The sequence below is a fragment of the Syngnathoides biaculeatus genome, chromosome 6 (assembly GCF_019802595.1).
Source record: "Syngnathoides biaculeatus isolate LvHL_M chromosome 6, ASM1980259v1, whole genome shotgun sequence".
Taxonomy (NCBI): domain Eukaryota; kingdom Metazoa; phylum Chordata; class Actinopteri; order Syngnathiformes; family Syngnathidae; genus Syngnathoides; species Syngnathoides biaculeatus.
Window position 1 is genome coordinate 29,507,049 of NC_084645.1, and position 25,217 is coordinate 29,532,265.

At 42.0% G+C, this 25,217-nt stretch overlaps 1 protein-coding gene across 1 annotated transcript; it reads left to right on the plus strand.

Annotated features, from left to right (window-relative positions):
- The first annotated feature begins 2,648 nt into the window (after positions 1 to 2,648).
- LOC133501980 (ethanolamine kinase 2-like) lies at positions 2,649 to 23,236 on the plus strand. The gene is made up of 8 exons (XM_061822207.1): positions 2,649 to 2,795; positions 5,458 to 5,711; positions 6,923 to 7,057; positions 10,206 to 10,354; positions 12,076 to 12,159; positions 13,279 to 13,439; positions 15,681 to 15,754; positions 22,965 to 23,236. Exons 1-8 carry the CDS (start codon positions 2,649 to 2,651, stop codon positions 23,026 to 23,028), a joined length of 1,068 nt encoding a protein of 355 aa, XP_061678191.1. The 3' UTR covers positions 23,029 to 23,236.
- Positions 23,237 to 25,217: the final 1,981 nt, after the last annotated feature.

A 25,217-nucleotide genomic window follows, 5' to 3' on the forward strand; every position in this document is an offset into this window, starting at 1 on the left:
TCCGTGATGATAAATTGCAGGGTCTCAATGTTTCCTGTGGCACGGTCTGAGCCCTCCCCCGTGCTGAAAAGTCTCCTTGTGATGATGTGAGTTCCCCTTCTTCTACAAAGAGCACAGGTGTCAAACTCAAGGCCTGGGGGCCAGATCCGGCCCACCGCATGATTTTGTGTGGTCCGTGAAGGCAAATTATGAGTTTCAACTTCCATGATTTGTGTTATCTGTCAAAAAAAATCTAATTGTCATGTCATAAATGATAACGGTGAGATATTGCAAGCATTATCGTGTGCCCAAACATCAGCAATAGTTCAAAAGCCCATTACCCTTGATTTCTGATTCCAAAACTGGCTCATAGATGTCACGTGTAAATATGATGAGGCGAAAGATTTTCATGGTTTCACAGCCATAACGGCCCTCTTCGGGAAATCGTAACTACAATGTGGCCTGCGACAACAAAGACTTTGACACCCCTGACATAGAGGGCGCTAACATATGTTATATCCTAACCTAACCTTAAAATAAAAATTGACAAAAAAGATCTACACATATATGTACGTTCGCTGTGTTCATCTTTCTGAGACGTCCATAGCGAAAGTGATCGCTCGACGACAAGTTGTCGAACGGCACATGTTGAAGCACGGACGGGGACGTTTCATACTGGCCGGACGTTTACAAAATATACGCGCATGCGCATTACTCACAAAAGAGACTTTGCAGCACCAAGAGCGCTCAGACCGTCTCACCGGGTAGGGACTCATTGTTTCCTCGACGTGTATCATATGACTTGCATGGTCCCAAGTGGTTCTTACTCTGTTCCTTTAGTCTCTGTGTATAGTTTTAGTTTGTTGAGGTTATTAACCCATTCGTGGGCAGCGTCCCATTTTTGGGACGTCGTGATTTTCATGCATTATATCGTTCAGTATCTCAAAATACTCAAGTGTTTTAATCTGATTCTGGTGTTTGGGACGCTCTACTAAGAAAACCCAAGCACCCTCTCGCGGACAGCGTCCCATTTTTGGGGTGACATTATAAATTCGTAAAGTTATCATATAACTTAACCATAAACGAAATAGAAGTGTTATTTCCATGATTGTGGCCTGTTCGGAGACTTTTATCTCAATAAGGCAAAAATTTGCCACCCTGCCATGAGTGGGTTCACTACTTCATTAATTATGGTCCAAAAGAGCATAAAATTCTTTCATTCATTATTTTTAATTAATTAATTTAATTATTTTTTAAATAATCAGATTTCATTATCAGACCAAGGATGAACTGGGCGAGACTGTCCATGGCGCCAGGGCCACTTTCTTGACCCCCCCCCCCCCCCTTCCTCCACATGTGCTCCCTTCAAAAGCAAAACAGAGACGCTGCAGTAACATTTTTGTCAATTCCGTGGTCAATGATTCATTCCCGTGGATCACAGACCTTGAAAAAGTTCACTCGCCAATCAGCGTTCTCGTCTGTTGTTTCATAAAGATGAGAGCAAACGGGCGACGGGCCGCGTGTGCAGCAGGTGTCATCCAAAAGACAAAAACCAAACCGGTGTCTGGTCCGGCGAGTGTTTTTAACATCGATGGTCTTTGATGTTGAAGACGCCCTTTCGTCTAAAAGCTTGTTAAGTGTTTGAGGATCTGTCACTGTAAAAAATGCTAAGGAGTAAACATCACGGTGACATTTTTTTAAAAAGACGCACCTCCCCCATGAAATGCACTTTTACACGATCATCAGCTTCACGTAAACATGAATTCAAATAAATGTCATCTCTGTTTCGCAAAATTGCCATCGTATAAAAATAAACACAGAAATGCAGATTAAAAAAAATTAAGGTAACATTTTCCAAAAAGCAATTTTAAAAATGGCTCTCATCAAAAATAATTACAGTGACATAAAAAGGAAAACATATTTTTATTTTAATAAATAAATATAATAATTAGAATAAAAATGGGTGGCACGGTGGATCAGCTGGTAAAGCGTTAGCCTCACAGTTCTGAGGTCCTGGGTTCAATCCCGGACCCACCAGTGTGGAGTTTGCATGTTCTCCCCGTGCCTGCGTGGGTTTCCTCCGGGCACTCCGGTTTCCTCCCACATCCCCAAAAACGTGCAACATTGGACACTCTAAATTGCCCCTAGGTGTGATTGTGCCTCTTGTCTATCTCTATGTGCCCTGCCATTGGCTGGCGACCAGTTCGGGGTGTGGCTCGCCTCCTGCCCGTTGACAGCTGGGATAGGCTCCAGCACTCCCCATGACCCTCGTGAGGCTAAGCGGCGAAGAAAATGGAGGGATGGATAATCAAAATTTCTGAAAAAAATCCTCCCCCCTCGACATGGCCGTCATGCCTATCATTGATTCGACCCACGGTCAAAGTCTCGAATACGTGCGTGAAAATGGGAAGTCTGCCATGTTGGTTGAAAGTGACCATATTTGGGTTCCACTGTAAATTTCAAAGAAGGCTTCAGCGGCGTGGTCCAGTGTTGCTTGTTAATCATTAAACTCCTTGTTATACTGACAAGATGCCCACGGGAACATTGGCCTCTGCTCCCCACTCTTGGCGGATTGTTGGTTCAAAGGACGCCACGCAGCGGGGGGAAGGGGGGTGGGGGGACGCTTGTGAACTTGGAGAAGGTGTCCTCAGATGAGATTTGTGTTGAAAATGAAGACGAGCGATGAACTTCTCCACATCGACATTAAGGTGGATGAAAGCAAAGCTCGCACCTCCGTCCTGGACCTCCTCAGAACTTTGAGACCTCATTGGAGGCCGGAAGACGTCCGCATGAAGGCCAGTAGCCTTTTGTTTGGGGTATCTTTAACAGCAATTAGCGTTGCGGTAGATTGGAAGTCCTTTCGCAATGTTTTGTGTCCAGGGGTGCTGTACGGCATTTTTATTTCGTACAGTGTGCGTCAGATCTTACAAGTGGAGACGGCCTCTTTCACAAAGTAGACTGACGTGGCTGATTCACAATGTTGCGGGGGAGCCATGTTGGCGTTCTTTGGAATTACCCCACTTTTCATTCCAGCTAGTCTGTTTTCAAATGATCTTACGCTATGAGGAGATGGTGTGTTTAATGATAATGATCTTTCCAGTAGATTAAAATAATAACATTTTTAAAATGTTGCATCTGTCCCTTTTATATTTTGAGCAAACCCCCCCACCACCACCACCACCAGAAACTCTCTCCACACCTCTGTAGTTTACGTTACCGGAGATACAGTACTTATGTCCTATTCATCTTTATTATTATTATTATTATTATCCATCCATTTTCTTAGCCGCTTATCCTCAAGAGGGTGGCGGGGAGTGCCGGAGCCTGTCCCGGCTGTCAAAGGGAAGGAAGCGGGGTACACCCTGAACTGGTTGTCAACCAATCGCAGGGCACATGGAGACAAACAGCCGCACTCACAATCACACCTAGGGGCAATTTCGATTGTCTGATTAATGTTGCATATTTTTTGGGATGTGGGATGAAACCAGAGTTCCCGGAGGAAACCCACGCAGACAACGGGGAGAACATGCAAACTCCACACAAGGAGGGCCAGGATTGAACCCGTGTCCTCAGAATTGTGAGGCCAACGCTTTACCAGCTGACCCACCGTGCCGCCCTTCTTCTTCATCATCTATTTCATCTTCTTCATCTTCTATTTTCCATCCAGTCTGCCTCAAATCATATGCTATGTTACATTATGTGTAGAGTGTTCTGTTTGACTGACATACGGTCGCTCCTCATAGTTGTGCACGTCCATGTTTATGTTCTTCAGCGGCTTTGTTACTTATCTCCCTCGTCTCTATTTGGAGACAGCGTCTTTAACAGTGATAAGAATTCCAGCGGATCGTTGCTCCACGTTACGTCTAGTTTCACTTGGAAAAATAGGAAATATTACATACATATTAATATACAGGCGGCACGGTGAGTCAGCCGTAAAGCGTTGGCCTCACAGTTCAATCCCAGACCCACCTGTGTGGATCTTGCATGTTCTCCCCGTGCCTGCGTGGGGTTTTTTCCGTGGTCTCTGGCTTCCTCCACATCCCAAAAACATTCAACATTAATTTGACACTCTAAATTGCCCCTCGGTGTGATTGCGAGTGCGGCTGTTTGTCTCGACGTGCCCTTAGATTGGCTGGTAACCAGTCCAGGGTGTACCCCACCTCCTGCTCGATTACACTGGGATAGGCTCCAGCACTCCCTGTGACCCTTGTGAGGATAAGCGACTAAGAAAATGGATGGATCTTAATATACAGTATTTCCGTAGACATTTTCATGTTTAGTTCTTGTCTGTACACAGCAAAGAAATGGTCATAGGTAAAACAGGGGAAAAAAAGGACAAAAGTGTGGAGGTGTGTTTGTGTAGTCACCAGAAAGTCATTGTGTCGCCATGTTGGCTCAATCAGAGTCTGAAATCGAGTTTATGTTTGTTAGGTGACTTCACATCGGCCGGATGACCTCTCCATTTGCAGCGGGTCCGCTAAAGCACACACACGGACCACATGTTCCACTTTAATCACGTATTGTGCTCTTATTTATTTGGGGGAGGGCGCCGACCACGTGCGAGCGACACCTGCTCCGGCACCGCGGCGGAAAATGAGAAACTGTGAGCGTTGTGTACATTGTGTCATATGTCACGTAAGCGGACGCTTGAATGAGGAGCTCAGGGTATTTGAGAGGGAACCCGTTTTTATTTTGAATGATGTCAGTCACCTCGGAGGTTGTGGACAAGGGCGCTATTAACTTTTCAAGTTATTATTGGACCAGCTCAAAGGTGAACTCATGACGTGGAGTGATTTTAACTATGGCTTCCACCGCCCATCTTGGTTGTTCAAAATCTTTGTTCTTGCCCAAGCATATCACAATAATACCAGCAGCCTAGAAACCATCCTCATGATCTTTCCATTTTGTAAATATCTGACCACTTATGACGAGTTATAACTTTTATAACAGTTGCACATACTACGTTTAAAACAACTACAAAACAATGTCATGAAGGCCTTTAGCTTAATGTAAGCATTTAAGCAATGGATATTTGAGCACAAATAGTGGAGCAACAAATGTAGACAGATAATATGTTGTTTATCGTCTGTGAAAAATGAGTAATATTTTTGGGGTGCTAAGACCAGCTCCATGTTGTACATACAGTATGTCTATCTGTACTGTACCGCTCGCTAGAACATGTATATGATTTTTATCTAGTTTTCCAACACCAAACCAGACTTTGAAACCCTAATCCTGTCTTGAAACCCTCAAAACTGTGAAACCCAACCCCCCTAGCCCTACTTAGAACCCTCACCCTGTTGACCTCACCTGAGATGAGGTTAACCTTTCAAACCCACTACTTTGAAACCATAAATCCCAAGCCGTTACTTCAGAACCTTGTACTTGAAAACCCAAACCTAAACTAAAACAAATGTTACTCTGTATTATTGATACGATTTAGTGAAGTGAATGTTTTCCACGTTCCTCTGGTGGTAGACGTTCACGGAGGGCATCACCAACCAGCTGCTGGGCTGCTCCGTGGACGAATCGGACTGCGTGCTGGTGCGAGTCTACGGCCAACGGACCGAACTCTTTCTGGACCGCCAACGGGAGGTGGAAATGTTCCGCCTCCTCCACGCAAACGGCCGCGGGCCGCAGATCTACTGCAGCTTCCGCAACGGCATCTGCTACCAGTTCGTCCCGGGAGACGTGCTGGAAGACAAGCTGCTCCGCCAGCCCTCCGTCTACAGGCCAGTACGATTCCTTTCAGTTGATTATTCAGTCGGTCAAGGGTTCAAGCATAAACGCACAGAGGCAGAACCTGCCTTGTGGGTGTCGGCCCTTTACTGGGATATGTCAATGCGTCTGCCATATTGAATGTGGCAAATTTGCCTTGTAAAAAAAAATAAGTAAGCTTCATAAAGCAACATTCTATAAGCACAATTATGTAATGCCTCTCAGTCATCTTTACATTAAGAGTGAAATACATTAGTCACTAGCCACACAAAATACATGACGTGTCTTTTTTTTATAGCCTAAATGAATAAATAAACATTTAAAATGAAAAGATTATAATAAAAAAAAATCTAAGTTATACAGTGCCAATTTGCAACCAGTTATTTTGAGGTTTTATGTAAATATGCAATGTAGTTTTTTGTTTTATGTGTCAGTGGGCGGCACGGTCCTGGAGCTGGAAAGCGTTGGCCTCACAATTCTGAGGTCCCGGTTTCAATCCCGGACCCGCCTGTGTGGAGTTTACATGTTCTCCCCCTGCCTGCGTGGGTTTTCTCCGGGTGGGCACTCCGGTTTCCTCCCACATCCCAAAAACATGCAACATTAAGTGGACTCTCTAAATTGCCCCAAGGTGTGATTGTGAGTGCGGCTGTTTGTCTCGACGTGCCCTGCGATTGGCTGGCAACCAGTTCAGAGTGTACCCCGCTTCCTGCCCGTTGAAAGCTGGGATTGGCTCCAGCACTTCCCGTGACCCTTGTGAGGATAAGCGGCTAAGAAAACAGATGGATCGATGTCAATGATAAACCTTTATCAGTAGTGAAAATATAAAAGGCTGAAGCAATCTTGCGCAATGACTTTTTGGGGAACCACGTGGATGTTTCATCAAAGTGATGAATTAATCTCCAATTTCCATTCTCATTTTCCAACACGGGTGCTGAGGTATACTTATAAAAATGTTTGAACAGATTGAAGCATGTTTTAATGAGTCTAAATGCATTTAACGTGCCTCTCTTTCTTTCTCTAAAAAGTGTACACAGTTAATCGAGCGCATAAGCCAGGTTGATTATGTCAAATCATGAAATCTATAAATTTAGAAGGATATTGAATACAATAGCTAAGATTGTATGATCACACATTTTCACGTTTAGCACTGTTGATATAGAACAGAAAACATCACTCGAGAGGAAGAGGTAAGGTGAAAAAAATGCGTGTTCTGTTCCCCCCGCAGATTGATCGCGGCGGAGATGGCGAGAATCCACTCCATCCCTCCGCCGAGCGCTCACCCCCCCGAGCGTCTGCTGTGGAGCAAGCTCTCTCGTTTTCTCACGCTCTTAGAGGACAGCGGCGAACTCGCCGGGCAGAGGTAATAAACCCTCCTCTCGCAACAGTGAAAATTTGTAAATGTTTGTTTAGTTTTTTTTTTTTTTTTTTTTAATCCGAAAAGCAAGACAAAAAATATTGTTTTGGTTAAAAGAAAAAAATATATACATGCCTTTCATTAGACAACAACAGAATGCATGTAATTGCAATCTGTAAATGGTAAGATATATTAAATTCTTGTCCTAAGAAACGTCCATCCTATTAATTCTTGAGCATCTGTCCTGATTTAGGTCTCAGATAGCTGGAACCTATCCCAGCTGACTTTGCTTGACCCAGGACTGGTGGTGGGCCAATCGCAGGGCACAGATAAACGCACAATTGATAGATTGTCAGAGTACATAAAAGCTAACAACGGAATGGTCACCAATCAATGGCATGGCATAAAAAAGAAGCAAGCATTTATATTTATGGACAATATAGAGCCTTCAGCACGGTGGATCAGCTGGTAAAGGGTTGCCCTCACAGTTCTGAGGACCCAGATTCGATCCCGGCATCACCTGTGTGGACTTTGCATGTTCTGTCTGTGCCTGCGTGGGTTTGCTCCCACATCCCCAAAACGCGCAACATTAACTGAACAGTCTGAATTGCACCTAGGTGTGATTATGAGTGCGACTGTTGTCTGTCTCAATGTGCCCTGCGATTAGCTGGCAACAAGTTCAGGGTGTCCTGCTCGTTGACAGCTGGGATACGCTCCAGCGCTCCCCGTGACCCCCGTGAGAATAAGCAGAAAAGAAAATGGATGGATGGGTAGAGCCTACAGTAAAGCTAGAAGACTGTTTTTTTTTTTTTTCTTTTTTCTGCCTGATCGTCCACAGGGGATAAATGGTCTACATGCCCTCTGTGGCTGCCCATATCAGAAGGTGAACATACTTCCAAATATCTCAAGTAAGATGGTGAAGTTAGTACATCAGTTAGCATCCACAATTTGGAATACTTTCTCCCATTTTGCTGCTGCTTCTGAGCTGCGAGGCGAACAAATGTCAAAGGTGAACCTCTAAATTATTCCGCGCTCCGTTCGAGGGAGGTGGCTTATTATTATGAATTATCCATCCATCCATTTTCTTAGCTGCTTATCCTCACAAGGGTCGCGGGGAGTGCTGGAGCCTATCCCAGCTATCAATGGGAAGGAGGCGGGGTACACCCTGAACTGGTTGCCAGCCAATTGCAGGGCACATGGAGACAGACAACAGTCGCACTCATAATCACACCTAGGGTCAATTTAGAGTGAACAATTAATGTTGCATGTTTTGGGGATGTGGGAGGAAACCGGAGTGCCCGGAGGAAACCCACACAGGGACGGGGAGAACGTGCAAACTCCACATAGGCGGGTGCGGGATTGAACCCGGCACCTCAGAACTGTGAGGCCAACGCTTTACCAGCTGATCCACCGTGCTGCCCTTTATTATGAATTATAATAACGTAATTCATATAAAGTTATTTACGTTGGGGGTTGTGGTGTCACAACTAAGAACGGAACATTCCTGCTATGAATAATAGGTCTGGAGAGTTTTTTTTTTTTATGACATCGCCTCTCCATTGTGGCAATGCGAGCAGAAATATTTGAAAAATATGGACGAAAGCAGAATGTTTGTTCAATGCCACTCTTCAAGCGTTGTCCTTGCAGCCTGCACCTCCCGTGGAGGCCCAATAGATGGTGCTGTGCCGTGAGGCATTCGCAACACCTCATAGAAGTGCTGTGACTGGGTGTATTCATTAGGCTTTGCAAGGGAGAGGCATCAGAGACACTTTTGTACTCTTGAGCGTGAATGTGATCTTCAGAGGAAAGAAAGAAAGAGAGCAGGAAGATGTTGCACCTGCAGAGGAGGTCTTCAGCCTCGCCGCCACCCGCTGCGCATAGATTGGCGGCACGCAGCTGCAACACACACACACACACACACACACACACACACACACACACACACACACCACACACACACACACACACACACACAAGGCAATAGTGCATACGGAAAGGCCTCCCGCTGGGTCTCTGACATGCGCTGGCACGAGCGTACGAGAGTGCAAAGAAAAGGCAACATGGCGTCAGAGTCATATGTAAATAAGACGCATTGATAAACGGAGGAAATTCCCGCTAATGAGCAGGAGGCGGACGCACGCGGGCTGCCCAAAAAAGATGGCGACGGGTTCAAAAGAGTCGCCTAATCGACGCACTTGAGCTGAAAGGGAATCAGGCGGGTTTATGATATCGGGGCCGCGCGGGTAATGCAGGTGATCGGGTGCAATTTAGCGAACAACGGCGTGGTTTTGAACACTATTTCGCTCCGGCTTAAAGTCAAACAGGAAGGAGAAAGCTACAATTTTTTTTTTTTTTTTTTTTTTGTCTGGTGTGTTCAAAAGAAGAAACGGGCAAAAGATTTGTGAAATCAAAACGATTCATGTTGAGGCTTTTTTTTTTTTTTTTTTTTTGCATGGTTCAAAGTAAATGAATTGACTCATGTGATTCCTTGTCGGTGGACTCTTTCCACTACAGCAAAGTGCAAAACTTAATCTGGCATCAGGAAAACTTTGCACACCCCATGACACAAAATTAATTGTTTTATAATTTGGTGCCACCAATCTGTTTTGTTCATACGTGCAGTTTCTTTGAAGCGAGCCCTGGAAATGGGCGAAATGAGACTAAAATGGCTGTTTTAAATCAAAATGGCCGACTTCCTGCGTTTCTTCAGCCATATCCTCCTGAGACTTTTTTTTTGTGGGTTTACTTCCGAAAGACACGCCTGCAAAAAAGTCCCTTTGCTAAGTGAAACTGCCATTTGGAGCTGAATTTTGCCAATATTCTGAGATGCCAGATTGGACCCACGGCGAATCATCATCAGCGATCGACATGCCAACCAAATTCCAATTGACTCATCGAAACGGACTAAGGGGGCTGAATTTTGAAACGATTCACGACTTGATAGCACCTCACTCGCACCCAAAAATCTCATTTTCAAGTTGTTGTGAGGACAGCTGTTAAGATTGAACACGCAATGCTACCAACAGGTTTTAAATTAAAGATGCTCTGAGCGCTGCGAAACATCCGCCCCGATTGCACAAACGCAGACCTTCAACGCAAGTCGTCTTCTTTTTTTTTTTTTTTCTTTCTCCTTGCGGTTTGTGTCGTCCTGCAGTTCCGCGTCCGACCCCCAGTTGCCCGCTTTGGCGAGGTTGTCGACGGAAGCGGAGTCGCTGGAGCGGCACCTCTCGCCGTTGGGCTCGCCCACCGTGTTATGTCACAACGACCTCCTGACCAAGAACATCATCTACGACTGCCAGCAGGGTGAGCCTTCAGGGGGGGGAAGGGGGGGAGGCTGTGCTTTCAGGGACGACTTATGAATTATTATTGCATGCGGGCATGTTGCAGGGCACCAGCCTTCGCTTGTAATTAACCTGCTTGAATAGTGCTGCAGATGATAAAACATTGTGGTGAGTTTATGGGAGGGGGAAAAAAGATGGTGGAGCAATCACTTAGGAAAAGTGGAGCATTTTTCTGACTGTCTTGTGGTTAATTTGAACTTGAGTGCAAATCGGCAGAATTGTCGAAAACTATACTCAGGTTCAAAATAGATTTAATGAATTAAAAATGTTATTTTATGACTATACATTCAGGCGGCACGGTTGAGCATCTGAAAGGATTGGCCTCACAGTTCTGAGGACCTGGGTTCAATCCCTGTGTGGAGTTTGCGTGTTCTCCCCGTGCCTGCGCGGGTTTTCTCCGGCCACTCCAATTTCCTCCCAGATCCCAAAAACATGCAAAATTAATTGCATACTCTAAATTGGCCCAAGGTGTGATTGTGAGTGCGACTGTTATCTGTCTCCATGTGACCTGCAAGCGGCTGGCAACCAATTCAGGGTGTACCCCGCCTCCTGCCCGTTGACAGTTGGGATTGGCTTCAGTACTCCCCGCGACCCCTGTGAGGATAAGTGGCGAAGAAAATTGATGGATGGATGGATGGACTATGCATTCATAGTTTCCTTAAAAGTTTCCTTTAAGATCTTTTAATTTAATTACTACCTGACCATAAATAAACATTTCCCCCCAAAACAGTACAAAGCAGAGCATTTTTAAAATTACACATTAAAAATTCTTTACAAATTGTCACCATTCAATTTTGAACAATGTCAAAAAAATATAGATTTCTTTAAAATTCAGAGTTCATTTCACTTTACATTTTTAAGTTGTATTAATTCTTAGTTTAAAAAAGATCAACATTCCTTTACAAAATATATCAATTTAAAGTTTTGTAAACAAACACAATTTTGTTTGTTTCAAATCATTGTATGCATTTAAAGATCAGTGAATTAAAAAAAGAACATCAAAAATATGTATCTAAGTTCAGCACCATTATATCATTAGGTGTGATGTCATGTGTTTAAAATTTATCGTAAATCAACTGAATTCTTATTTTTTTAATGACTATTAAGTTCTATGTAGAGCTCCAAATAAAAATAAATACACACGATTTAATTCAAAGTACAACACGTATCAATAAAAGCCATCTTTTTTTTTTTAGGATTTTGTAATTTCAACGTAAACCCAAATTCTTGCATCCATCCGTTGTATGAGCTGCCTATCCTCACAAATGTTGCGGGAGCTCTGGTGCCTATCCCAGGTATCTTCGGGCAGGAAGCGGGCCACACCCTGAACAGAGCACATAGAAACAACCGACCATTCGTACTCACATTCACACCTACGGGCAATTCAGAGTCTTCAATTAACCCACTGTGCATGTTTTAGGGTCTAGTCTGCCACAAAAAGCAACGCCATGTAATGGAACACTAACTGTTGAAAAAAATGACGATCATCCCTAACTTGATTTATTTTTTCCTCTATCATTCATATGCAGTCATTTTTTTTGCTGCTTGTTTATTTTATTTTGTTTTGTTTTAATCTCTGGCACAATCGCATCTTTTTCCGATTAAAAATGAGCCTGCTTCGCTTCCAGCTGTTCTTTTCCCGTTTCCGTGGCAACCGGCTCCCCTTCTCCCTCCCTCATTCAGAGACTGTGAAATTCATCGACTACGAGTACGCTGAGTACAACTACCAGGCCTTCGATATTGGGAATCACTTCAATGAATTTGCAGGTAGGCTCGGCGCTCAAATCGTTTCACTTTGTGTTTGCATATAAGTAGATTTTTCAGGCTTCAGCACTAATGTGACCCTTGTGAGGATAAGCGGCTCAGAAAATGAATGAATGGATGGATGGATGGTTGATTGTTAACTGCAGCGGGATGTTCGCTAATGCAAACCAGCTATTGCGGTGACGCCAACTTATGAGGCCACACTGTAAATCACTATATTTGCGTTTTAATAATGTCCCAAAGAGACAACTAAATATTTAACATATTGAGCCGCATGCTTTAATAAAATAAGCCTACTGAAATGTATCTAGGCGGCATGGTGGAGTAGCTAGTAAAGCGTTGGCCTCACAGTTATGAGGTCTCTGGTTCAATCCTGGACCTGCCTGTGTGGGTTTCCTCTGGACACTCCGATTTCTTCTCACATTCCAAAAACATGCAACATTATTTGGACACACTAAATTGTCCCTTGGTGTGATTCTGAGTGCAGCTGTTTGTCTCATTGTGCCCTGCGATTGGCTGGCAACCAGTTCAGGGTGTACCCTGCCTCCTGCCCGTTGAGAGCTGGGATAGGCTCCAGCACTCCTCGCGCCCCCTGTGAGGATAGGCGGTGAAGAAAATGGATGGATGGATGAAATGTATCTAGAAAATCCAGACTTTCAAAATAAGCAACAAATGTAAAGCACTTCCACAGAAAAAAGAAAAGAGCCCGGGTTTTTATTTTTTCAAGCCAAGACCATTAATAAATTTGTTCTCAATCTATTTTTAATCACTTCAAATTTATTAATACTGTATTTCCTGAAAATCACAGAGCACTCATATCGATTTTGAATTAAATATAATTTGACCATATTTGGACACAAGACTTTCCGTATGACAACGATGCTACGCTACAATGCTAGCTAGCGTTGTACGAAAAGATGGAAGATGTCGAACAAAGTCCGCACATCCCAATTTTTAACATATTTACCAATTTTTAAAATTCGATCGATTGCTTCCACTGTGACTCAAATGGCCAAAAAGTACACACTTTTATCGACATTTACAAGGAAATACATTTTTTTTTTTTTTCCGCCGAATGCTTGATGAAGATCTGTGTCGTGTTACGTCTTTGTGCTTGAAAAGGTGTCCAGGACATAGACTACGGCTGCTACCCGAGCCGCCGGCTGCAGAACGACTGGCTGGAGGCCTACCTGCTAAGCTACAAGCACTGCACGGGGCAAGACGTCGCCATCACCCGGGATGAGGTGACGCGACTCTACGTGCAAGTCTGCAAGTTCTCCTTGGTGAGCGACGACTTCGCATAAAACCGAACTTTTTGTCGAGGACTTCATAGCGGAGATTTACAATCTCTGAAAAGTGTGACCTAACACAACCGCTGATGCGATGGAGTTGCTGTGAGTTGATTGGAAAGCGACAGAAGGAGAAATGGGAGACTGAAATGAATTTTACTTTTTTGAATGTAATTGTCATACTTAGCAGACTATCGGGCTTAAACGGGCTCTTATAGTCCAACAATGACATGAGAGGAGACACTTGCAAATGATGTGGACGTTTTTCAGGATAAAATGAAAATGGGGAAACTGGAGAGAAAAGGGTTCAAACTGATCGTTTCAATTACAGCCGCTCGCGATACGGGGTCCAGGAATCCATCGGAAAAGGCTTCAAATAAAAATAAAAAAGGCTGACTTCCTGGTCAATTTTGTGTACGAGTCCCGTTATGATAGACATCTCCCAACCAATTTTCATCAAATGGTGAAGCTGGATTTGGAGGCTATTCATTTCTTGTCGTTTCCTTTTTCATTGTGGATCCTGGAAATGATCAATTCAAAATGGCCGACTTTCTCTTCAATTCTGTGGATGGGTCATCCATCCACCCATTTTCTTTGCCGCTTATCCTCACGAGGAGTGCTGGACCCAATCCCAGCTGCCATGGGCAGGAGGCAGGGTACATCCCGAACTGGTTGCCAGCCAATCGCAGGGCGCATAGACAGACCACAGTCGCACTCGCAATCACACCTCGGGGCAATTTAGAGTGTCCAATGAATGTTGCATGTTTTTGGGATGTGGGAGGAAACCGGAGTGCCTGGGAAAAAAACCCACGCAGGCACGGGGAGAACATGCAAACTCCACACAGGCGGGGTCGGAATTGAACCCGGGTCCTCAGAACTCTGAGGCCAAAGCGTGACACATCCTCGAATGATCATCTTTGACAGCAGGCTCCGCCCACATTAGTTGGCAAATGTTCGGGATCCCTCCTTCTAATTGGAGCCCAACTTGACCAAATCACCCTGAAAAATTCTCGAGACTTATTTGTGCATTTTGTTTTCATAACATTTGCCAACCCAAATATCGCTTTTGGGTGGAACTGTTTTTTTCTGACTCACATTTCTGAGGACTGGAGTTTAAATCCAGGCCCTGCCTGTGTGGAAATCTCATGTTTTTCTTGTCCCTGCGTGGATTTTCCTCGGGTGCTCCAGTTTCCTCGCACATCCCAAAAACATCCATTAATTGGGGACTCAAAATTGCCCTTGGGTGTGATTGTGGGTGGCAACGGTTGTTAAGTATCTGTGTCCCCTGCAATCAGCTGGCAACCATCTCAGTGTGTACCCCCACCCCTCCCCTTCCATCCTGAGCAAAGAGAGCTTGGATAAGCTACTCCCGTGACCCCTGTGAGGATATGTGGCTCAGAAAATAGATGGACGGATATTGTCGGGGTCGGTACTGAGCAAGGTTTCGGAGATCATGTTAGAGGCCTCTTTCTTTTTTAATGTTTACTTTTTGAAATGATCATTAAATGCTTCAATGCCGAGTTGTATCTTGTAAAAGCCCAAACCTTGGAATTTACCCAAAATGGCTGCTTTGAACTAACCCTGCTAACATTTTTCTATAGAACATTTCTAAAGAACTTTAGAACCCAAGTCCGATAGAATTTCTATAGAAATTCTCTTGTTCTGTACAAATTCGATAGAATTCTATAGATTTCTAGAGAATTTCTATAGAAAATGTTTAGCAGGGAAAATGGATGATTTATTTATTTATTTTTTTTTGAGTATGGGAGCTTAAGACATTCTTGTGCATTGTATTAAGACATAAATGTCCAACCAATTTTGTTTCATTGATTAGGTTACTTTTCTTACTTTCCAGGTAGCAGAATATATAGTGTGTGTGTGTGTGTGTGTGTGTGTGTATATATATATATATATATATATATATATATATATATATATATATATAATTTTTTTTTTTTTTTTTTTTTCCAATATATCCATTTTCACAGGGATACACCCGCTTGTCAAAAGTTTTAAGTTTATGGGCATTTTGAGGCTAAGTTGAAAGGGGATTCTGTCATCAAAAGAATAGTAGTAACAGTTTCATGGGGGCCTTAAAATGTCCCCCTTCCTTTCCTGGCTTTTTAAAAATAACCCTACAAACAAAACAGAGTAAAAATGCATTGTATGACATAAGTAAGTAAACAATCTGTTGACCTATTAGATGACTAATTTTGTACTTTTTTCCTCAATCAGGCTTCCAACTTCTTCTGGGGTTTGTGGGCCATCCTCCAGTCTCAGTACTCCTCTATTGACTTTGACTTCCGGAGGTTGGTGCTTCTTTTTTTTTCATGAGGTACACACAAGTAACCCCACCTAATACAACAGGTCTTGCGTTGAAAGCAATCGTCATAGTCCGACGGCTATTTTATGGATCACACCAGAAAGAAACTGATGTGATCGAACTTTCCGTGTCACTGTGTCGCGGGAGTCCTGGAGTCTTTCTCAGGTGTCTTCGGGTAGGAGGGGCCGAGCCGGGTACACCCTGAACTGGTTGCCAGACAATCGCAGGCCACATCGAAACAAAACAACCATTCACACTCACAATCACACCCAAGAGCAATTTAGAGTCTCCAATTAATGCATGTTTTTGGGGTGGGAGAGGAACTGAACTGAATTGTGAGGAAGACGCTCAAACCAGTTTTCCATCGTGGAGTCTATGTATGTATAGTGGGGGGGGGGGGAGAGGCTTTCACATTTTATAAATGTATGCTGCTATCTAGAGCTTCTGAACAAGCGGAGACTTTCATTCTTATATGCCACCGTCACCTAGAGGTTATGAGAAAGCTGTGGCCTACACTTTCATTTCAATATGGCTGGGGTATGTTTGACTCCATATATGCACAGTTGTGCTCATTTACATATCCTGGAAGAATGTGTGAAATATTTTATTTTCCACATTTCTTATGACTGAACAACAACCATCAACAATTTTTTATGGTTTTGTTTCCTGCTAAGCTTTTCTGAAATGTTAAGTTTAATTTGAATCCCATTAAAAACAAAACTAAATGTTTCACCTCTCCCTTCATTTTTTTTTTTCTTTAAAGGAATTTACAAATTCTGCCTGGGTAATCAAACGTATGAGCAAAATTGTGTTTTCCCATTTTCTCAATAAAATAGGGCAATATCTTTCAAAAGAAGATCAAGTATATAAAAATAAAGTATTTCATGTTTTAAAAAAGTGCTTAACTTCAGAATTAACCTTTGTAAAATCTAACAGAATACAGATAATACTTTGTTTTGATCGTACTGGTAGAAACAAAACTATGGATTGTAAAAATGTATTATACATAGAGCGGTTTTACAGACTTTGCCCACTTTGTGGGTGCGTATCATACATGAGAAACTATGCTACTCTAATTCTTCTTTAAATTTGGAGGGGCAGCTCATGCAAAAAATGGATGGATGGATTACATATTTAGAAACAAATCTCTGAATTGACTTTATAGTGTCTTCAATGGTTTGTTTATAAAAAGCCTTCAGAGCCTCTCACCCTGCCGGTAAAAACAATCTGCCTTTTTTTCTGATCTGTTTGAAATCAACCACCTTTGTGGCCAAATCACACTTGATGGAGTTTTATTTGAAAGACAGACAAATGCTAAGGATTCTCCAATGGCTGTCAAGTGCCACATTTGCGCTATCTCTGTGTAATAAAAGATAAAATTATTCTCTACCCCTATCGTTCTTTGTGTCTGGCCCACACTACCACGATGATCCAAATCACTATTGACACCAGGCAGCCCCCCAGCCCTCCCGTGCAGCCCCCCCTTGTAACCGCCTGCGAGATCAACGGCAGCGCCTTCGCCTCATTTGGAAGTGGACCCCGGGAGGAAATGTGATCCAGAGGGGCTCTGGAACACAGAGGCGCTATTGTTCTTGCCCGGCCGTCGCACCCTCGTTCGCCTGTGCGTCCCCCCGAAAGCCCACTACCACCGCCGACGTCTGCTCCCCGGTCACCCCCCAAGTCAGTGCACAGAGCCCGGGTCGGGTTACCTTCGTTTAAGTGCTAACCTCTGCGCCCCCCCCCCCAATCCAAATTCACATAAAGTGGTACCTTGGCTTTTAAGCGGCCCAACTTAACAGTTTCTCAACTTGGTTGATTTTCTTATTTTTTAATTTGAAACTAATCTCGACCACTGATGGTCGCCTTTGACGCAGGGAGCGTCGGATCGATTCCTGCTCAACGATGGTGTTGATATCTGCCTTGCGGCTGACTGGCGTCCAGTTCAGGGTGTAGTGCGCCTTTCGCCCGAAGCTAGCTGGGACGGGCTCCGGCTTTCCCGCATCCCTTGTGAGGATAAGCGGCTTGGATCATGACACGACTAAGCTCGAGCTTTATATATGCTTCCGTCGATGTGAAGTGGAGAACAAATGGAGCAATTAATGCCCTCGCAAGGGGAGCCGAAAATAACCGATACACTTGAACTGGACAAAGACAAAACAAGAACATTTGGAGCCACTGCAGGCCACAGATTCTGATATGTGGACCCTGCACATTATTGTGTACGTCAATAATTCTTGACATGGGGTGCACCCCTAATGATAGTGCATCCATATCTCCGACACATGGTGAATCCACAATGTTTTGTGGATCCATTTTTACCTAACTTATTTTTTGTTCATGTTCTGGAGATGGCATCACAGTTATCTGCATCCTTGTTTATTTTCCAGTCACGTACTAGTTCCACCCGGTCAGCTTTGGAGCTTATGGAGACAGCGTCCCTAACAAAAAGACATTCATGAGACTGATGTGTGGCCATGCATGTGCACGTGTGTGTTTGGGTGCGTGGCATAGTTAACACATGGACACATTGTCATTTCCCGAAGTGCTTTAAGAAGATAGCTAAAGTCCTAAAGTCAGACTTAGAGTTCGAGGTAAGTATCCATGAAACCGACGCGACTAAATGTTGTCTGAAGTCATGGAAATGTGTGTGTACACGCACGTTTCCTCCCACTGTTATCCCTCGGAGCCAAATCTCCGCCGACTTCCCGACGAGTGACAGGCGTCTGTGCGGCCTTGTGCTCTAATCCGAGCCAGATGTGCGCTGTGACAATAGGAACGTCTTGACTCCATATTTACTTTGCTCACGTGTGCGTGAGTTGGTACGTGTGCATGTGTGTGTGTGTGTGTGTGTGTGTGTGTGTGTGTGCGGTTTCGATGAACGGCACCGCTGGCTAGACAGCCCTGTTATTTTGACAAAGACATTATTATGAGGAAATGAACAAGGAGGAGGTCCACCACTTTTTTTTTTTTTTTTGCACAAAAACTACATTGTGAAAGGCAATACCTGCTTTTCATTTTTCCCTCTCACGAAAAAAAAAAAAAATAGAAAAGGTCTCAGTTTCGCCCGCGATCATGATAAACGTTAAGTACGCCACTTTTTGAGGTGTCAGCTTGAATAAAAGTGGACAGGAATGGAATCGACTCTGAGGCTGCCGCTTTATTTCAATAAATGTAAAACCTGCCATTAGGGTTCCTTTCCCCCACCCCCTCCAGACAGAGCACAATTTTACTTTCACAGACAATATTCCTTATTTTATTTGCAGAAATGTCCCCTTCAAAAAGACCATGAATAAATGGTGACTGAATTTAACTCCAGACGGGCTCAAAAACCTAAAAACAATATAATGTGATGTAGAATTAGAATCAGGAAGTGCTGCCGTCAAATACCGTAACTTTCTTGTATTTTCCATCCATCAATTTTCTTAGCCGCTTATCCTCACAAGGGTCGCGGGGAGTGCTGCAGCCTATCCCAGCTGTCAACGGGCAGGAGGCGGGGGTACACCCTGAACTGGTTGCCGGCCAATCGCCGGAGATTTTATTGTGTATTTGTGTAATCGTGAACACACACATGCGCACACACACTCGCAGATATTGTTAACATAATTGTCCTGAATTCTTTGATCTTTTTAAAAAAAACATACATTTTCCGTTTGCTAAATACAGTAGAATATTATCATTTTAAATTACAATTACCATGGGTAGATAAGATATTAAGTAACACAAAATTATTTTACAATTATGACAAAGCGGCGTAATTTTTTATCCTGTTTAGCAACTGCAGGTCAGTCCAAATAAATGTATCGTATTTTTTTATACTATAATTTAAAATTATACTTTTTTTACATTTATGAAATTTTGTCTTGTTAAAAAAACTGCTTTTTTATATTTGATCTTTGCATAATTGTTACATATAAAATAAAAATTACAATGGCTAGGTATGATTTTTTTTTCTTGGTTTCTTATTTATTAGACTTTATTGTATTTTGCATCCATCCTTTTTCTTAGCCGCTTATCCTCACAAGGAAGTGCTGGGGAGTGGTGCAGCCTATCCCAGCTGTCAACGGGTAGGAGGCGGGGTACACCCAGAACTGGTTGCCAGCCAATTGCAGGGCACTTTATTGTATATTTTGCAATGTAATTGTGAACACAAACACATGCACACCCAGGCGCAGATATTGTTAATCTAATCTTTCAAAAATATTTGACTTTTTTAAAAAACATACATTTTCGCTTTTGCTTAAAACAGTAGCATATTCACATCTTAAATTATAAATACCATGGGTACAGATATTAAGTAACAGTTATGTTACAATTATGAAAAAATTTTGTAATTTTTTTCATCCAGGTTTAGCAACGCCAAGTCAGCAGAAATAAATGTATCACATTTTTTATTATTATAATCTACAATTATATAGATTTTTTACATTTATGAAATTTTGTGCTGTTGAAAAACAGATTTTTATATTTAATTGTTGCATCATTGCTATTGTTGTTTGAATATATAATTAGAAAATATAAATTACAATGGCTAGGTATGATTTTTTTAAGTTTTTTAATCTCTCAAAGATAATGAGACAATGATATTTTATAGGGATGATTTTATATATTGAACCATTTGATTGTTATAGTCAAATCTGGTATTTTTTTTTTTTTTAAACCCAGAACATTATGAAGTCTGTGATAACTCAGACGTACAAAGGACTGATTTTTCAAAAGCTATATTATAAAAAATGGCCAAGGGCGATGGCATTCCTTGAGGGGTCTGATAATATGGTTTTTAATGCAACACAAAAACGTTTTTTCACAAATGAATGGGAACCTGACGCCACATTGTTGGGACCACAAAACCACAAAACCGGCGGTCCTTGTAAGCGTGACCTCCTGCCACTGCTGCGAAAAACTAAATGAATTCAAAATATATCGATTTTTTTTTTTTTCCTGCAAACTTGAAAATGGATCAATATCATGTGTTGGGTTCTTGTCCAAGGAACCTGAAAACTTAATTATTATTATCAATATAAAGCCCAGTTCAGCCAACATTGAATGGAACTTTGGCTTTTTCTTTGACATTCAAGACATTCAAGTTAGGGTAGGCAAGTTTTTTTCCAGTTGCTTTTCTTTTTTTTTTTTTTTTTGCTTCAATATGAATCATGATTAAAAATGTTTAATATACATACAATAATTTATATTTTAAACGTTTTTTGTGGATAACTACATTTTTACACGTGTTTAAGGTTTTTTTTTTTTTTTTTTTACAAAAAAGAGGATTAATTTTTTCCCCCTACCATTTTAAAACTGTCCCCAAGTGGATTAAAAAGATGATTCTGATGGGATGTTTCTTTATTAAAAAAAAAGATAAGAAAATGTTCCAAGTTTTTTTACATGAAAAACAACTATTAAAACTTTAAAATATTTTATTTTTGACACAATATAACTATAAAATGTAGTAAAGAATAAAAAATACAAAGAGGATTTTTTTTAAATCATTAAAAAATGTATATATTTTTGTACTCTTTTGCAATTGTTTTGTCAAATGAATATAAGTTTACAAATAAAGTTTAAATGTGCAAAGACAAAAGTTTATTTTTCCTTTTTAATAAAACCCATTTAAGAAACATTTTCTTTAAATCATTCCATGCTAAAGTGTTGCAGCTTAACAAACAACACAACAGTAGGCCAAATACTGTACATGTTTTATGAAAATAATATTCAAAAATATTGTTGAAGTTTATTAAAGAAGAAAAGAACAAAAACATCTGTATTACTTTTTTTAATTATAATGTTGGTCAAGTTGACTGGCGGGCACCCAGTTTAGGGTGAACCCCGCCTCCTACTTGATGATAGCTAGGATTGGCTCCAGCACCCCCGCGACCCTTGTGAGGATAAGCGGCTAAGACAATGGATGGATGGATGTTTAGAAGTTTCATATTTTACCAAAACCAACTTCTTCTAGTATTTGGGACGTAATATTGTCTCTATGGTGCCTCAGTAAACGTCAAATATAAATCAGCTTCAAAGCTTTTTTGCCGAGACGTGTGAAATGAGGTCGTTTAAATTTTTCGAGCTTATTTACATCACGAACGGAGATCTCCGCTTCTGAGCCAGCGCTGTCAACATAACACATTTGATCTTCTATTCGGAGGCAACCGATCAGAGGAAACGGGGCCGGTCTTAGGAAAATACAAACAAAGCTGATACGACACTGGGTCAAACACAAGAACCTGTCAAAAGGGCCTTTTCTGGGCACCAAGGTGTTTTTATACATAATAATTTAATTTCTAAACTTTAGTAATGGGTCAGTTGGAGCAAGCCCAAATATTTTATGACTTCCAGCAGCTTTTCACTGCTCGTCTTGCTTTTTAAATAACTTTAAGAGGCTGTTATTGGGAAATAAAAAGTCACCGACTGGCACACGTGTAGCCACACAGTAGCTAAGAGATGTGTCGCTTACATAATATAACCAATATTATTTTTGGTGTCAGCTCAACGTTTATATGTACAACGGCAAGAATGTATTCCTTACTTGTTCAACGGCGACACAAGAGGCCATTTGCTAAATATTTGTGCCGCTTTTAGCACACGGTGTCGAGAATAAAGGGTTACCTTAGTCACCCTGTAATTGTCGGGAAAACCACATTACATTGACCAATGCTATGTTGTGTACAGAAAAAACAACGGTGATTCAAAACATGCTACATAAGCACACTTTATGTCCCGTGTACAGTTTTGTTATCAAGTGCAATGTTGAATTAAATAAAAAAAGAACCCCAAAGACTCACTTAGTAGTGCCCCCTAAAAAGCTTTTGTTTTTTTTTTTCCTTCTTTTTAAGTCTGACAGTAGTTGAGCAGATCCAGACGAAATTCAGTGGACTAGTTACTCAGAACATGACACATGAAAAATCCTTGCCCGAAATGTACATTTGGGTTTGTAGCAGCATTTTTGGGGCGAATTCCTCAGCTTTGATGAACTCAACACGGGGGATTCACCCGGTCAGTTAAACTCGACAGACGACTTAATCGCCAACCATTTCCGCCTGTGACATTAAATGTAAGTGGAGCATTGAGTCAAGGTTTGAAAATTATTTCAAGGTATCCCATCATAGTGATTTTAAGGACCTGAACATCAGCCAGAACATGAAATATAATATTTGCCATAATGTCCTGAGGACTTGTTTGCTTTTTTGTTGCTGTCGTAGGTACGCCGTGGCGCGCCTCAACCGCTACTTCGAGAAGAAAGAAGAATATTTTTTATTGAAATGAATTGGAAAGAGGGCAGTACTTCAGGCAAGCGGTTATTACATTTGCCCGGTGTTCCAAGTTTCTGGGTTCAAATTTCTGTTCTTGGCTGGCAAGTCCACGAAGCATATTTTAAAGGTCTTGTCTCGGTCCCGGGGGGTGGCCATCGAGACCCGCGCTGATCTGCTCTTCTTCAGCTTCATTCCTGTGAAGAAGCACTTTGTGAAACCAAAAAAAAAAAAATATATATATATATATATATATATAGATCTGTAAATCATGTGTTGTTTAACCCCCCCCCCCAGCCCCCCAACCTCCTGGAATGACTGAAAGTTTTGCGGTCGTATGACTGAGGGAAAATCAAGAGCTGTGGAAGGAATTAATCCGCATCCAGCGTATACTGTGACTTTGCCATTGAGTCGGGCTTTTTGAATGTACTGCATCGTGACTAAAGATGATATTCCATTTCGTGCCCACAACGTATTCAACCAGCGCGACCGATTCTCACTATAAAAGCAAAACATCCCATGATGATGATTTTTATAGTACAGAAACATAGCACAACGCGGGTGGAAGAAAAGTCCTTTGCTTTTATTTTGAAAAAACAAACAAGCAATAGAATACGGTGGACCCAGGCATATTTGGGGTTCGGGATTTCTGCGGACCTATCACTGGTTGTTTGTGGGATCACCTGCTAATTTGGGGGAAAATTTCATTGCATTTTGAAAATTTCTTTTATCTTAAGCACTGTTGATTCATCACAGATTTTTGCTTTTCATGGTTGGGCGTGGCCTCTATCCAACTGTAAAAAAAAAAAAAAATATATATATATATATATATCTTTTTTTAATTTGTTCAGTGTTTGTAACGGATTGTCCGCCATCCGACATCCATCCAAGACCTTGTATTTATGAGGAAGCAATAACATAATTAAAAGGACACTGTGTAACATTTTCAGTTGTTGTCTTAATATATGTATAACAGTTTTTTGGGTGTGTGTTTTGTTTCATTTATTTGTACTTATTTTGGTTTATTTCTCCCCTCGTCCAGTAAGTCAACACTGCCTAAATTAGCATATAGCGATCTCTTTTGTTTTTTAATTCAGTTTTGTTAGTGTTGTTTGAGTTTTTTTTTAATTGCAATACAGGCGGCCCAGTCGATCAACTGGGAAGCGTTGGCCTCACAGTTCTGAGGGCTGGGGTTCAATCCCGGACCCGCCTGTGTGGACTTTGCATGTTCTCCCCGTTGCCTGTGTGGGTTTTCTCCGAGTGGGCGCTCCGGTTTCCTCCCACATCCTAAAAACACTCGACATTCATTGCGGAGTCTAAATTGCCCCTAGGTGTGGTTGTGAGTGCGGCTTATGTCTGTCTGGGTGTGCCCTGCGATTGGCTGGCGACAGATTCAAGGTGTACCCTGCCTCCTGCCTGTTGGCAGCTGGGATAAGCTCCAGCACTCCCTGTGACCCTTGTGAGGATGAAGAAAATGGATGGATGGCTGTTGTAATACAAATTGCCGGTCTCGAGAGCCCGATTTGTGTGGACGCAATAAATAATTTCAACACTAGATGGGAGTCATTATTAAACAGTGTGCTTGTAGTGCCCTAAGAAAATACAGTCCAGCCTTGGTTCTCGACCACAATCTGTTCTAGAAGGCGGTTGGAAAACCGTTTTGTTCGAAAACCGAATCAACCGCCGCGCGACTTATGTTATTTCCGTTTTTTTTTTTAAGGGTTCGTTCGAATTGACAATAACAAAGCACGTCGTGGGCGCGTCAGCTGGTCGGGCTGCGCGCGTTCCGTTATTTCTGGTTTTTGCATTTTCCATTTGCAGATTCACCTAATTGTAGAACTTTACCCCTTGTTTTTTTTTTTTTTTTTTTTTGCAGAAACCCCCGCTTATTTGCGATATTTTCTCCCAATTCATTTTTTTGGATACAATCATGAACCATTTCACTTCAGAATTTTTTTTTTTTTTTTTATTACCGAAATTATTTTTGTATTATATACAGGCCTGCCGCAAAATCTACATGTAAATAACGCCCCATCTAAAAAGGTTTATAGTTTCCTATAGGTACCACAAGATGGCGGGAAAACACTACTTGAAGCTCCTCAACTGCACCAACATAGATCCTTGGCACCAAGAATAAGCCAAAGCACTACTTTTATACAAGACAATAAATGAGTGAAATACGAATCGGGGGAGGTGGGGGGGGGG

Bases quoted from the DNA above. Each gene is read 5' to 3' on its own strand.
- LOC133501980 (XM_061822207.1), top strand. From the start codon at position 2,649: ATGAAGACGAGCGATGAACTTCTCCACATCGACATTAAGGTGGATGAA. The intron at 7,058-10,205 runs GTAATAAACCCT...GTCGTCCTGCAG, and splicing joins GGCGAACTCGCCGGGCAGAG to TTCCGCGTCCGACCCCCAGT. The intron at 13,440-15,680 runs GTGAGCGACGAC...TTCCTCAATCAG, and splicing joins AAGTCTGCAAGTTCTCCTTG to GCTTCCAACTTCTTCTGGGG.